At 59.0% G+C, this 15,186-nt stretch overlaps 1 protein-coding gene across 2 annotated transcripts in view; it reads left to right on the top strand.

Moving 5' to 3' along the window:
• The first annotated feature begins 2,754 nt into the window (after positions 1–2,754).
• Positions 2,755–15,186, top strand: part of CCDC85C (coiled-coil domain containing 85C) — an 83,315-nt gene continuing 70,883 nt past the window's right edge. For both annotated transcript variants that reach the window (XM_059914978.1, XM_059914977.1), the window contains exon 1: positions 2,755–3,587. In XM_059914978.1, the coding sequence (XP_059770961.1) occupies positions 2,786–3,587 (802 nt within the window). In that variant the 5' untranslated portion in view covers positions 2,755–2,785. The remainder of the gene's footprint in view (positions 3,588–15,186) is intronic.

Raw genomic sequence — 15,186 nt, 5'->3', positions numbered from 1 at the left:
GCTCTGGACCCTCTCAGCCTGCTGCCATCTATCCTGCTCTGTCCCTGCCTGTCCAGCCATGCTGCGGAGAGCAAAGACTGTCCCTGGGACCACCCACCCAGTAGCCTCATCTCTAGCACCTTGTCTTTGCTGCACCAGGGGGATGTTAGGGATGCTCTCCTGATTCTTGGTGAGGGGGACCCATGCCCACAGTCTGTAGATGATGCAAGCAAGCCCCGTCCAGATGGAGGCTTTTTTTTTCTCTTGGAAAGTTCAGCTGAAGCTGCCAGCTCTGCAGGATGAGAGGACAGAGATGCAGGCCACGGGAACCACCTGGGGCCACACACCAAGTTGGGGTGGCGGTTCCCACAAGCAGTGTTAACCATCTCAGCAACTTCCCTAGTGAGCCCACGTGTCCTACGCTCACCCCTCACTCTCCCAGCTCAGGCTTTGTTCTGGGGAGAGCCTCCAGTGAGCTATTTAATCTGGTTGGCCTTTTGGGGGTAAGAAAGACCTGTACCCTTCCCAAGTGGGAGCTGGAACCCCTTCCCTCTTCAAACTCAAACTCAGATGCACAGTGGGCTGGGTCCTCGAAGCACAGTGCCCCAGTGGGGAGGGTGACCCACTGCAGGCTCACCTGCCTGGGGGAACCTCGGCTACCCTGAGGCTTGACCCTCAAAGCTATGCTCTGCCTGGCACATCCTCTCCCTGAACATCTATATGGAGAGAGGGGGAGAAGAGTGGGGAATGAGGTCCTGAATCTGGACCTCTCTGCAACCCCCCCACCCCCATCCCTTCTCCACACATGGGCCAGAGTGAGTCTCTTAAAAGGCAAATCAGGTCATATTGCATCCTGCTAGCCCCCCACTGCTTTCCCAGCTGCCTTAGAATCATGGATGATCTGGTTCCTCTGACCTCATCTCTCACTCTTCTTCCCGAGCCCCCTCCCAGCCCCACTGGCCTTCTTTGAATAGGCCACTAACAGGCCAACCCTAGGGCCTCTGCACTAGCTGTTCCCTTCACCTGGAGTGCCCTTCCCCCTTATCTTTGTCCTTCTTGTCACTCAGATATCAGCTTAGACGCACCTCCTCAGAGGTCCTACCTGACCACGGGATCTAAAGTAACTGATAATCACTTTCTGTGACAGCAGCTTGTCTTAATCCCCTGCACAGCACTTATTACAGACTCATAGCTATCTAGTTTGTTTATTATCTTCTCTCCCCTCCTCCCCGCAGGGTGCAAAGTCCCCCCAGAGGGCAGTGGCCTCCGCCGTTGTCCCCTACAGAATCCCCCAGTGGTCTAGAAGAGGCCTGGCTTACAGTAGGGGCTGTACACAGTTGCCCAATGAATGGTTGAGCAGCTGTAAATGGGGACATCAGCTGTTGCGCGGGCGCGCGCGCCAGGCTGTGGCGCTCACGGTCGAGTGCTCGGATTTTATCTCGTTGCGGGTCCCGGGGGAGGGACGCCCACCTTTGGCCGGCTGGCAGCAGACGCGCAGTAAATGCACTTCAGGGACGCGAGGATAAACGAGACGGACTCACACAGCCAGTGGGAAGACCCGGGTGCCGGGCCAGGCTGCGGTGGGGAAGGCTTTTCGCCGCCGACTCGGCGCCCCCAGAGTTAAGACCCCAGTGGGAGACCATCCTCCACCTTCCCCAGTGGTCTCCACGTCGTGAATCACAGATTCTCTCCCGAATTCCGGGACGAGCGGTCGGGTTGGCGGGGGAACGGTGCGTGTCCCCGGCGCCCTCGCCCCCTCCTGGCAAGGAAAAGGGTACGGACCGTGCTCCGGGACGGTTGGCGAGGCCATGGCCTTCCCGGTGCGCAGCCCGGGGCTGGAGTGGAAACGCCGCAACCTCGGCGCGCTCCGGCAGGGGACGGGGGTGGAAATGGGGGCGGAGGAGCCGGCGGCAGGGAAGGGGACAAAGAGCCGCTCTGCCGCCGGGGAGAGCGACCCCCGTGTCAGAGTCCTATTGTCCGTCGTATCTCAGACTAAGCTGGACTCTGGTGCCCCCGGCAGGGAGAAGGGGAGCTGTCCTTCGGATCTTGGGTATTTGTTTATTTGGGGCGGGGGAGGCCGGGCGGGGCACGCGGGCCCAGGAAGGGGCTGGGCGCCCATTTCCGCGCGTCTCCTTTAAGGGAAGCCCTGCCCTACCTTTCCCACCTTCCCCCTCCTCGCAGCCGTACCTGCATTTTAAAAGCGCCCTGTAGCCCTGGGATTGGCCGAGGCCGCGTCCTCCCGGCGCAGAAACTTGAACCGCCGGTGGACTGTACCATCTCCGCGGCGTCCCCCGCTTGCGCCCCGCCCCTCCCGCACACCCCCGGAGAGGCCCAATCGGACGGGAGTGGGGGCGGGACCACGGCTCGAGCGCGCCTGTGGCAGGGCCCCGGGCGGGCGGGCGCACGGCGCGGGGGGACGTGGGGGCCGGCCGTGCCTCGCCCGCTCCCTTCCCCGGAGGCGGGGCCGGGCCGCGGCGCCCCGCCCCTCCCCGCCCGGAGTGGGCGGGGCGGCTGGGGCTCCGGAGCTGGGCCGGGGGCGGGCCTCCGCCTGCTTCGCCTAAGCCCGGAGAGCGCCCGGCACTGCAGCCGCCGACGCAGCAGCGGTCCCAGCTCGCCGAGCCTCGAGAGACGCGGGTTCCCGGGCGGCCCGGGAGGGCGCTGCGTGAGGGCGCGCGAGGCGGCGCGGGGCAGGCCTCACGCGCCCCTGGTCGCCCCCCGCCCGCGGGCGGACCGGCCCAGCGCAGCCCCGGCACGGGGAGCGCCGGCCGGGCGAGGGCGCGGGCGATGCCGCGGTGACGGCCCCGCCATGGCGAAGCCCCCGGCGGCAGCGGCGGCGGCGGCGGCGTCGTCGGAGGAGCTGAGCCAGGTGCCGGACGAGGAGCTGCTGCGCTGGAGCAAGGAGGAGCTGGCGCGGCGGCTGCGGCGCGCAGAGGGCGAGAAGGTGGGCCTCATGCTGGAGCACGGCGGCCTGATGCGCGACGTGAACCGGCGGCTGCAGCAGCACCTGCTGGAGATCCGCGGCCTCAAGGACGTGAACCAGCGGCTGCAGGACGACAACCAGGAGCTGCGCGAGCTCTGCTGCTTTCTCGACGACGACCGGCAGAAGGGGCGCAAGCTAGCGCGCGAGTGGCAGCGCTTCGGGCGCCACGCGGCCGGCGCCGTGTGGCACGAGGTGGCCCGCTCGCAGCAGAAGCTGCGCGAGCTCGAGGCGCGCCAGGAGGCCCTGCTGCGTGAGAACCTGGAGCTCAAGGAGCTGGTGCTGCTGCTGGACGAGGAGCGCGCGGCGCTGGCGGGGGGCGCGGGCGGCGGCGGCGGCGGCGGCGGCGGCGGTGGCGCCGGCTCCCGTAGCTCCATCGACAGCCAGGCCAGCCTGAGCGGGCCGCTGGCGGGTGGCGCGGCCGGAGCGGGGACCCGCGACGTGGGCGACGGCAGCAGCACGTCGAGCGCCGGCAGCGGTGGCAGCCCCGACCACCACCACCACGTCCCGCCCCCGCTGCTGCCCCCCGGGCCGCACAAGGCTCCGGACAGCAAGGCTGTCGCAACGCGCAGGTCCCTGGACGACCTGTCGGCGCCACCGCACCACCGAAGCATCCCCAACGGCCTGCACGGTAAGGACGGCACCTGCCGGGCGGCGCGGGTCTCGGGCCCAGAGTCCCTTCCCCCGCGGGCAGCCGCCACTCTAGACCCCTCCTCCAGCTGGCATCCAGAGTGATCCCGAGCCCACCCGCAGTGGGGCTTTGGGTGGTGATTTTCTGGTTAAGTGGTGGAGGCGTGTCCCTGCCCCTCTGAATACGCAGCGGGCCGGGGACCGCCAGACCCCGGAAAAGTTTCTCTCCTGCGGAGTTTATCAGTATCAGAGTCTGGCGCTGTAGGGCTGGCTGGAGGCACCGCATCCCTGCCTGGAAACCGTTGTCCGGGAGCGGGAAGTTTTTAATGGAAAAGAAAGAAAGAAAAGCCCTTTGAGGGAAAGTGAAATTCCCTCTCTTATCTGGAGCAACAGGCAGCCCCAAACCTAAGCAGTGTTCACCTGTGTACTGGGGCTGGAATTCCACCTGACCTTCTCCCTGCTGCCTGCCCGCTGGGAAGGATCAGAGGCAGGTGGGCCAGAGTACCCGGGGCTAAGAGCCTTCCTCGTTTGCTGTTAGTCCTGCCTTTCTCAGGGCTCAGGGAGCTTTCTCAACCGAGGTTCTAAAACTTTCCAGAGGAATACGGGCTTGGAATGAATCCTGGCTTTTTGTCTCTGCAGGCCTCGGTTTCCTTATCTGTAGAATGGAGCCGATAATCCCTACCTCCTGGATTTGAGGTGGAGATAAAAGCCTCTGAAGGGTTTGTAAACTGTTGGTCACCTTACAGGAAGTGCCACAGTCGTCTGTGTTGGCCAGGGTGTGGGTGGGAGGACCTTTGGCCTCAGGAAAGCTCAGCTACTGTCGTCTTCCACGCCTGTGTGACTGTTGGGCCCAAGGCAGAGGGCTCTGTAGGAGTGGGGCAGCCGACCCCCATCCCCAGCCCTCTGATCAGTGGTTCTTCCTGCTGCCTGTCTCCTCTCCCACCTCCCTGTCCTTCCACATTTTTAGTGGCTTGGCTGCTACTTCTGGTGGCAGTTGCTGCTGCCTGAACTATTTGCCTGAAGGTGGAGATTAAACAGCCCTTTCTGGTTCTCTTTAAAGGCTTTCCTAGTTCAGAGAAAGTGTATCTAGGCTTTAAGTGATTGTTCTTCCCCAGAGTGACAGCCTGGGGGTGGGGTGGGGACAGGGCGCTCTCTCTTTGGTTTGGTGGCCAAGTGGCCTCTGCAGGTGCCCGGGGTGGGGGGTGGGGCCTGGGGTGGGAACTGGACCCGGGGAGGTGGGGTGATAGCCCAGCACCGTTTTTCCTTCATTTACCTTCCCAGCCTGTGAGTTCAGGGCAGGACTAGGTTTAGAGGGATATTTTGTTACTGATTAGCAATCTAAGGCTACAACTTGGGTTTCTCTCGGTAACTCTGTATCCACTCCACCTCCCACCAGCAGTCTCCTTAAGGCCAGTGGGAGTAGCTCAGCGTTAGGCAGTTTAATATGTTACGGTTGCACTATCTGGGAAGTGAGGAGTCCCAGGCCCAGCCTCTCCAGCCTCGGCTTCTTGGGGGCCTTGGGAGGGTCAGATTTCTGGGCCTCGGTTTCCCCGAGTGCAGTACGAGGCGGGGGATTGCTGCAGTCCTGTCTGTGCCTAGGAAATGAAATGTTTCTGGTTTTCAGCTGCGTCATCAATGACACTTGGCGAGGGTGATTCTCAGCCGGGCACTGAAGCGCCGGAGTGTCAGAGCATATTTGCTGAGAAGTTCTGTCATGTTTTGGACGAGGAGACGCGGACCCTGTCTGGCTCAGTGTTTTGCTGCCTCAGTGAACGGAGCAGGAGTGGAGGACGGGACTCTACCTGAGGTTCCCACCCCACTGGGGGAGGCGGGGACGGGTGGAGCTGTAGGGTTTCCTGCAGAATCCATGCTCCCACCAGCCCCACGCACACTCGGAACAGGGCTGCCACAGATTTTGTGGTGGCAAAGCTTTGTGTTGGGGTGACGTAAACATTCAGCATTATTATCGTGAATTTCAGTTATAGGTGGGATCGCTGTCGTTTAGTTTTGTCTCATAAAGTCACGCGTGGCCTTGAGATGTTCTCCCAACAGTATGAATAGGATGCCTGGACACAAGGAAAGGCCCATCTCTTAGAAACCACTTTTCTGTACTTGGACCTGTAGTTTTGAGCGGAGAGCGAGCCAGAGATGAGGCAGGTAACAGGCCTCAGTCTGGGTGATGGCGAAAGGCGTCAGATACCAGGCTTGTGCCTCGGGCCCTTATCCCCATTTTACAGCCAAGCAAGTGGAGGCTCAGAGAGGTTCTGAGCGTTTCCTGGGAAAGCAACTGAGATTCAAATGTCTCAGTCTCAGTTGCCTGGGTGGTGCCCTGGGGGTCCTCTACTGCCCAGGCTGTGGGCTGGCTTGCGTCTCCGGCAGCCCGCTGTCATTGTGGCCGATAATATTCATCAGCAGACACTGCTGACTCCCTATTCTTGGTTCCTGACCCACGTTTGCCCTCCATCTCCCATCCTGGGAAGTGTCACTTCCTTATCGGTGACCACTGAGCAGATGTCTGATAACCCCATTACCCAGAGGGCTCAGACTGTCTCGTGTTCAAATCTCCACTCTTCCCTCTTCTCTTTGGCCACTTACTTAACTGCCCGGAGCCCCTTTCTGCTCTTCTTCTGTAGAGTGGGGCAAAACCCAAAGTGCCCCCTTTAGCCCTACACACAGTGGGCCTCGACAGTTGTCAGAATCCTTGCCGTGCATACTTCTTCCAAGGCTCCTCATGAAAAAGAGGGACCTGTTGGGGGTTTGCCAGATAGACATCGGTGTTCTCTTTGAAACTCTGTTTGCTGTTTAGACAGACAGCTCGCTTGAATGTTTGCGACTGAGCTGGTGTCTGGTGGCACCTGCGGATGTGCTGGGGAGCAGTGGTCCTGTAGTCCTCTCTCGGAAGCTGCAGGGTACCTGCAGCCCTTCCGGATGCCATAAGGGCCCTAAGCAGCTGTGGTGGGTGGTGGCCCATCGGTATTCCAGGCCGTCCCTGGCTGGGGCTGGGCCTGGTGGGCCTGTGAATGGGGATGCAAATAGGCCTTTCTCTTGGTTGTTTTGTTTTGTTTTGTTTTGATAGAGGTCTGGGCTGGGCTGACTGAAGTCTGGACTGGGGCGCTCTTTACTCTAATCCGCTGGGGCAAACTGAGGCAGGCGAACCCCAAACATCAGAAGGTCAGGTTTGCCACTTTGAACTGATGCAATTTTCAAACAAAAGTATTTTCAACAATCCTCCCCTCCCCCTCCCCATCCTGGGTGTCCCACCTTCTTTCTCCCTTCCCCCCACGTCCCCATTCACAGCCGTCCCAGTCCCCCCAGCACACCACGGGGTCCACTCCCCTTTAGCTAACCCACAGAACCCGGGGCCTCCAGCAGCCTTTGTGTGGGCCCTGTTTACTTTTAAAAGTTTGGATGAAAAATTTGAGCTTCTCAAAATAAGATGGGTTTGTCCTCCTGCTTGTGTTTTCGTTGGTTTAAAGGGAGGATGGAGCAAGGGTGGTCTGGGCCTTTAAAAAAAGACAGAGCTTCTGGCCCTGAATAGGTCTTTTATGAGGGGCCTCCCAGCTCAGCAGCTCCTGGGCAGGATGCTAATAAGGCAGCTTTTCCTAAACCCAGCCAGGCCTGGGGGCAAAGGTCAGTGAAGACAATGGGGCAGGTTGAATAAGCTTTTCCCCCTTCCTCCGCATCCTGACCCTGACCATCCATCACTGGCCTTGGGGTACCGAGCCCCCAGGGCCACATACCAAAGGGGGGCTGGTGGTGAGGAGCTCACTGGCCTGTAACCCAGGGCAGGACCAGGGTGTGCCCAGCACTTCACAGTTTACCACAGAGGGTGTCCCAGTCCCAGCTCCATTCTGTTCAGAGCTCCCAAATGGTCCCATATCGCAGGTGGGGAAACTGAGGCATGGAGCGGTATGGTGACTTTCTCCCAGTCCCGTGGGCTGGCTGGGGGGCCTGGGATCATTCTGGGGAATCAGTCTTGGCCTCCGGTGTCAGTCTGGGCCTGCCGCCCTGTGCCTGCTGCCCTTCTGGACCGGGACAGCCTGAGACTCCCATGGGAGACCCCCACCAACAGTGGAAAGCTGCCCGGAGCTTGGTCCTGGGCCGGGCCCCCTGTAGATGGACCCAGGCAGGATGGGGCGGGAGCTCCAGGGGCTGGACCTGTGTAGCAAAGGTGTGGCACCTGTTCTCAGTCCAGACCCAGAGGCTCAGTCGTGCTGTCCTGCTTCCTTGCATGACGTTCACGGCTCCGGAGATCAGTGGGATGGGGAAAGCACAGGCTTCCCCGCACGGAGTCCCTCCTCACTTATATTTTTCATTCCCTCGCTTCCCTGCCAGGCTGGTTTCCCTCTGCTGTTGTGGCCCCAGCAGACCCCTTACCCATGGCCTGGCCTCTGAGTTCTTAGGACACAAACTTGGTTTCGTATCGTTCCTGGAGCAGCGCGATTAGCAAGGAAATCCTCTGCTGCTCATAATCTGTGTTTTGCACCCATGGGGATTTTCCGTGCCGTGTTTGTCCTTGTCATCAGCACAAGGAATTGGAAGCCTATGACCCTGCTCGAGTGCCAGGACCCCTGTGGACCTCTGTTTTCTCATCTGCAGAGTGGGAAGCTGTTGCCCGCCTTTGGGTTGAGGGAGAAGGGAGTGTGGTGATGTGTGTAAACTGTGCAGCGTGTGTGAGGTGGCAGCTTACTGCACCTCGAAGCCTCATCTGTGTCTCGAGGATGATACTACGCTGGTCCTAGAACTGAGCCTTAAAGGATGGGTTCAGTGACCCTCCACTGTCACCTGGACCCTGCAGACTTGCCTCCTCGGGGTGGGGATGGGGGACCCCCTGGCACATGCTCGTGAGAGGGGCCCTTGTGCCCACTCCGTGTCAGAGCCAAATGAGTCCTTGTCTAGTTGAACGGTGAGACACCAAATGGTGGCATTCCAGCAGCAGCAGCAGCAGGTCTGCAGGTGGATCTGGACCGTGGGTGCCGAGAGCCCAGGGCCTGCGAGGTGTTCTCATGATGTGTGGGGGAGGCCCGGGGCCTGGAAGCCTCCTCATGGGAACAGAAAGAACCAGAACATTGAGCCGGGGGAAGAAAAGCTTTGGGGCTGGAGAGCTGCTGCTGGGCGGGGAGAGCTGTCAGGCCAGCGGGGTCAGTGCTGTGTGCAGCCCCCCAGGGTGGACCCCCAAAGTTCCAGCGATTCGGATTTCAGCCCTCACAGACAAGAGCGGTCCAGGGGGAGTAGGTTGCATCTGGAGGAGGGGAGCTCCCTGTCAGGAGAGGCATGCAAGCACAGGGCATTCCTGAACCCACTGTGATGGGACACCCAGAGAGCTGGGCATCTGGCTGTGTGAGTACAGAACAGCGAGTAGAGTATAGTCGGGGAGGTGGGCGGGCAGGGCTGGGTGGCTGAGAGAATTCACCCTTCAAGCAGGAAGGAAGACAAGAGCAGGCGTTTATTGAGTGGTTACTCAGTGTGAGTTCTGAGTGCCACTCGCGGTGATTCATGTAGCCGGGCTTGGGGAGCGGCGGTTCCGGAGCATTAACCTGGGGTCCGTCGTGGTGGCGGCCGGGCTGAGGACAGAGGGGCAGGAAGCTTGGGGCCTCCAGGGTGGCGATAGCTGTGACCGTGGTCATGGGAGAGAACCTTCTCTGAGGTTCTCAGATCAGGCGGGTCTGCCCCGAAGCCCTGCCCCCAGCCCCCGTCTGCCTCCTTGTGACTCCTGACCTGTGGGGTCAGGGGTCAGTCCTGAGCTGCTGGGGGGCTCGGGTAGAGCGGCACCTGTGGGCGACAAACTCTCTCTCTCTGCAGCCTCACTGTACCTGCCCACAGAAGAGTTACGCCCACGGTTGCTCTGCCCACACCTGCAACCTGGGTGCCCGGGATCCAGGCAGGGAGTGCTCTGGGATTTCATCAGAGCTGGGGAGGAGGTGGCTCCCATCTCTCTGGAGCGAGACGACGAGGGGACCCCAGTGGCTCCCCCAAAGCCTGGCGACAGAGGAACAAACTTGTCTGCTAAAGGGACTTGATGCTCCTTTGATCATGACCAGGGAGGAATGGTGCCCCTCTTCCCGGGCACCCAGAGCTGGGCGTTGTCACACGTTACCCTCTTGCTGTCCTCTACTGCCACAGGCCAGCGGGGGCAGGTGGCTGGAGTGTTATAGGGCAGGTCTGGAGCTGGGTCAGTCCCCTGGCGATGAGTGCCTGCCTGCCCTTGAACGGGTCATTGTTGGTCTCTGCTCTCTGGGGAGCAGGGCAGAAAGATCAGGAGTTTTATCGATTTGTTTGTAAGTGTTCTTGGGATCACCCTGTGTATGATGTTTAAACAGAGGTGCGGAGCATCGTTTAACCAAAGCAGAAGCCGGGAGCCCTGGGATGTAGGTGAGGGTCTGTTTCCCTTTCCTCCTTCCTGCTTCCCCATTGGCCAGAGGCCTTCGTCATTTGTTATTTCCTGCATTCAAAGATGGGCTTTCCCCTCCTCTGTGGCAGTGCAGGGTGCATCTTAGAATCAGTGTGTGTGTTTACTGCATGGTCTTCCCCTCCCTTACTCTGGAAAACTGGGCATCTGTGACTGATGGTATCTTAGAGTGGAGGAAATGCCATGCCTGGGAAAGCCGGAAACCCTGGAGCAAACTGCCCGGAGCCCTAAAGGCACTCAGAGGAGACTTGGAAGGGAAGGGGGAACCGCCCCAGGCTTGGCCACAACGGTGCTGAGCTGCACTGGGGTCCCCGTTTCTGCTGAGGAAAAGGCTCAGGGCAGTGAGGCAAGTCACATCAGGTCATGTGGGGTGGGGAGGGGGCCGTCCAGCGTGAGGCTGGAGCCTGTGCCCACATGCGCCCCCCTCCTCCCCGTATGACTATTCATCAAGCCCCTTTCACTCTCAGAAGTGCCCTAGTTTGGCTCTCAACCCCTTCAGGTGTGCCGAGAGCGCAGCCGAGGGGGTGGCTGAAGTTGGGAGCTGAGATGGACCTGGGAGGTGGAGCAGGTCAGTACAAGCAGAGGAGAGCGGGGGAGAGGCCAGGTGTGGCAGGAGGAACAGCTGGGCAGCAGGCACATCTGGCTCTGAGGGCTGACGGGTGACTGGGCGATGCTGGGCAGGTGGGGTCTGTGGCACTCCTCCCACTGTACCTGCATTCCCCCCCGCACCCCCCGAAGTCCCTGGGCTGGGCTTCTCTAGCTGTGAGTGGTTCCAGCTGTGACCTTCTCTGAAAGTTTTTCCATAGTTACGTGTGAGGGGTGCACTCAGAAACCGGTACTTTTACATAGACCATCTCCTCCCTTTCCCCTGTGCCCCACTTACTACATACACGGGTGGCCTCATCAGCTGATATGGTCACCACATCTGGGGCTTTGGGGCCATGGCTGTGCCCTCCAGGGCTGTTCTGTGTGGGTTAGATGACACAGAACCAGCAGCTTGAGCCCGCTCGTGACCTGACCTAATGCAAGCCCCTTGTTTGCCCATCTGTAAAATGGGAAGCTTGGATGGGCCCCGCCCAGGGTCCCAGAGACCCTAGCATCCTCTACAGCTGGCAGAGCCACAAGGAAAGGGCCACCTGCCCTGCCCATCCTGCCTCTGTCGTTACGTTTGTGGTTAGGTCTCTTGCCTGGTGGCTGGTCCTGAGCTTGGGGCAGGTCTGGGTGGTGGTGGTGCCGTGGTTGCCATGACACGCAGGCACTGCTCTGTCCAGCACTGGCTTAGACCGAGACCCCTGGCTGGCCAGCCTGTCCTCGTGAGGGGCTGCGGTGAGTGCCCCGGTGGAATTACCTGCCTCTGCCATCCGATCGCCTCCTGCAGGACTGGGTAGCAGGTTTGGTGCTAGAGGAGAATGCCTGGCTGTGGTTCCCTGGTGTGGGGTTGCCGGGACGAGGCCGCCTGTTCTGGACTTTTGCCATTTGCTGTCCTATCTCTCCCCAAGTCCATGACCTTCCCCAGGGCGGGGTCCAGTCTTCCTGGCACATGGTGGGTGCTCAGTAAATGTCGGGGTGAGGGATGGGCAGCCCGGAGGCACTGGACAAGGTCTCCCTCTTGTTTTAAACCCGACAGTGATCAAGCCACTTGGGCCACTTGCCTTTCTTTTCTTCATTTGTTCCATTTGGCACCAAATGGTCTTCAGCTACTTCAAAACAAACAAACAAACCAAGCTGCCCCCCGCTCCCAGGATGATAACTTGTACACCCTGCTGCCCCTCCTCTCCCCAACTTCCCTGTTTCCTTTTAACAGTTGCTAAAAAATACACGTTTGCTTTTTTTTGTTTGTTGTTTTTGGTTTATTTTTATTGTTATTTGTTTAATTAGTTATCTATTTAATACATATTAGTGTATATATGTCAATCCCAATCTCCCAGTTCATCCCCACCTCCCCCCCGGCTTTCCCCCGCCCTTGGTGTCCATACGTTTGTTCTCTACGTCTGCATCTCTATTTCTGCTTTGCAAACGGGTTCATCTGTACCATTTTTCTAGATTCCACATAATATGCATTAATATACGATAGTTGTTTTTCTCTTTCTGACTTACTTCACTCTGTATGACAGTCTCTAGGTCCATCCACGCCTCTACAAATGACCCAATTTCATTCCTTTTTATGGCTGAGTAATATTCCATTGTATATATGTACTGCACCTTCTTTATCCGTTCATCTGTCTATGGGCATTTAGGTTGCTTCCATGACCTGGCTATTGTAAATAGTGCTGCGGTGAACATTGGGGTGCATGTGTTTTTTTGAATTATGGTTTTCTCTGGGTATATGCCCAGTAGTGGCATTGCTGGGTCATATGGTAGCTCTATGTTTAGTTTTTTAAGGAACCTCCATACTGTTCTCCATAGTGGCTGTATCAATTTACATTCCCACCAACAGTGCACGAGGGTTCTCTTTTCTCCACACCCTCTCCAGCATTTGTTGTTTGTAGATTTTCTGATGATGCCCATTCTAACTGGTGTGAGGTGATACCTCATTGTAGTTTTGATTTGCATTTCTCCAACAATTAGTGATGTTGAGCATCTTTTCATGTGCTTCTTGGCCATCTGTATGTCTTCTTTGGAGAAATGTCTATTTAGGTTTTCTGCCCATTTTTGGATTGGGTTGTTTGTTTTTTTAAGATTGAGCTGCATGAGCTGTTTGTATATTTTGGAGATTAATCCTTTGTCTGTTGATTTGTTTGCAAATATTTTCTCCCATTCTGAGGGTTGTCTTTTCGTCTTGTTTATGGTTTCCTTTGCTATGTACACGGTTGCTTTTATCAGTGGTTCCCAACCTCGGCTGCATATTAGATATCACCTTGGGGAACTTTAAAAAATGCCAGTGCCTGGACCAGCCCCCAGAGATGGGCCCCAGTTGGTCCTGGAGGCTCCCGTGGTTGTAGAAGCTCCCGGGGGTTCTGCTGACTGCAGAGCCACTGTGGGGGAAGCTCTGGGAGAGAAGCTGCTGGGCCCACAGGGCTGCCCAAGCTGGAGATGGCCCATCAGCAGGTGAGCCGGAGGCAAGGACGCTGCCCCACACTGGGGCATCACGGAGCCTGGCCCGCAGGGCGGGGAGGCTGGTGTCAGCTCACGTTAGCCGTGAGGGTGAAACAGGCCCATTTGTCCTGTGCCTTGCTGACATTTGCCGTGTGGACGCCCCGGGAGCTGGCTTTGGTTCGCCCGGCGGGGCTGCCAGGCAGCAGTGGAAAGCTGGGTTTGAACCTGGCCTTGCATTTCCTGAGCGCCTACCCCAGCTCCGGACACAGCCCGCTTTGCTCCCCCAGCTCCCCGCCCTGGGAGCTAGAATAGGCTGCCAGGCATCGGCACGGAGGCGCCGCCTTTTGCCACCCCTGTTGTGGGGTGCTGGGCCGCCCCAGACGGGGTGGGGGCCTTTTAAGGCTGCGGTCAGGGGGGCAGAGGCAGGCTGGGCCAGTGGCACCCAGACGGCAGCTTGGGAGAAGAGCCGACCCATTTCCAAAAATAGCCCATCCACTGTCAGGGGAAGCATCTCTTTGTCTTCCCAAATCTGTCTTTCCGTCGGCTCCCGGGTTGTAAGGCTAGAAGGAGGCACGCTCTTGTCTTGGAATCAGAGGCTCCGGGAGCCGCCCTCCCACCGCCCCCCACAAGGGCCCGATTGTCCGGCGGCCCTGAACGCGCCCGCCTGTCACGGAGCACGCGGCACCGGCTCTTCTCCCTAATGAGCCCGCGCTGGGAGTGGCCCTTTGTGGCGGGTTCCGGCCACGCTGCCTGTGCCAGGGCTCTCGGAAGGCTCGATTTCCCGGCCGCTTCACATCTCTCGGAGCTGATGGGACAATGGGAGGCTCCCGCCGTGCCCTTTCTCCTTTTTTTCTGTGTTTTCTGGAACGTGCACACACCACTCTTATACGGGACAGAAAATTAAGCAGCAGGTTTCTCCCTCTCTCAGCACCCTCTGCCCTGGCGGGGAGGGCTCCTGGCTCTCCTCGCCTTTCCCAGCCCCTCCCGTGGGACCTCCCCCCACCATGGTCTCCCTCCTCTTGTTCCCGGGTCTCTCCGGGCTCCTTCCCCTGAAAACAGGCTCACGTTTCCTAGTCCAAAGCAATAAACAAAATCTTCTCCTTTCTGTTTTCCTGCCCCCGGCTCCCTTCCTTCCCCACCCAATCCTCCAAGGTGCACCAGAGGCCCAGCCCACCTTCCCGCCCGCAGCTGCTTGGCCGCTGGCAGTCCTGGACCCCCGGGAAAGGCAGCTCCGGCTTGGTCCAGTGGCCTGTTCTCATCCTGACCTCTTGGTGGTGTTTGATGCCCACTCTGGGCTTGTCTTCTAGAGCAGGGCAGTGTGGCTGGTCACCGCCGACCTCCCTGGCAGCAGCTTCTGGCTTTTCTCTAGCTGTCTCTTGCCCGTACTGGGAAGCATCGCTCCCGGGCTAAGCCCCCAGTCCTTCTCTACCTTTCGCTCCTGACCTGGAGACCCCGCGGTCCAGTGTCATCCTGGTCACCATCCTGTTGACTCTGTGCCCTCTGAGTTTGGGCCCCTTCGTCTCACCTACACTCCCGTCCCCTCTGCCTAACGGGTGGCGACCCCACTTCAGGGTCTCCTGGCTCTAGCCCTGAGCTGCCCACTAGTCACATGAGGCTGTTTCAATTCAATTGAATTAGGACTGAGTAACAGGAGCGTTTCAGTTTCTGAGCTGCGCTTAGCCCCCTTGCCAGTGCTTTTGCACCTTGTCATTGCAGAAAAGGGACATCTCCGTCCTTCCAGAGAGTTCTCTTGGCAGCGCTGATCTGGACAACTCCTTGCTGCGCCGTGCACTGCACTTGTGCACAGAAGGGAGCTCCGTGTGTGAGCGTGGTGTCAGGGACTCTGTCCCTTCCTGCCACGCTCCACGCACGACCCCAGGGTCTGCTTGCCTTGCCGGTGCACAGCAGGCCCTTAGGGCTTCTGCTGGCAGGAATTGCCCTTTCCTCCCTCCTGCACCCACTGAGATCCCGCCCTTCCCTTGAGGCTTAGGTCTGCCCTTAGAGACGGGCAGTCACAGGATGTGTGACCCTCGTCCGCTCGGCGTCTGCAGGAGCCTCAAGCCAGGCTCTTGCCCTTTGCCCTGCAGCCATGGATGCCACTCCCGCTGGTGGCCTTGTGTGTGGGTTCACATGTATGTGTAGGACACCCAAGCCC

The sequence above is a fragment of the Balaenoptera ricei genome, chromosome 2 (genome assembly GCF_028023285.1).
Source record: "Balaenoptera ricei isolate mBalRic1 chromosome 2, mBalRic1.hap2, whole genome shotgun sequence".
Classification (NCBI taxonomy): domain Eukaryota; kingdom Metazoa; phylum Chordata; class Mammalia; order Artiodactyla; family Balaenopteridae; genus Balaenoptera; species Balaenoptera ricei.
This window is presented reverse-complemented; position numbering and strand designations above follow the sequence as displayed.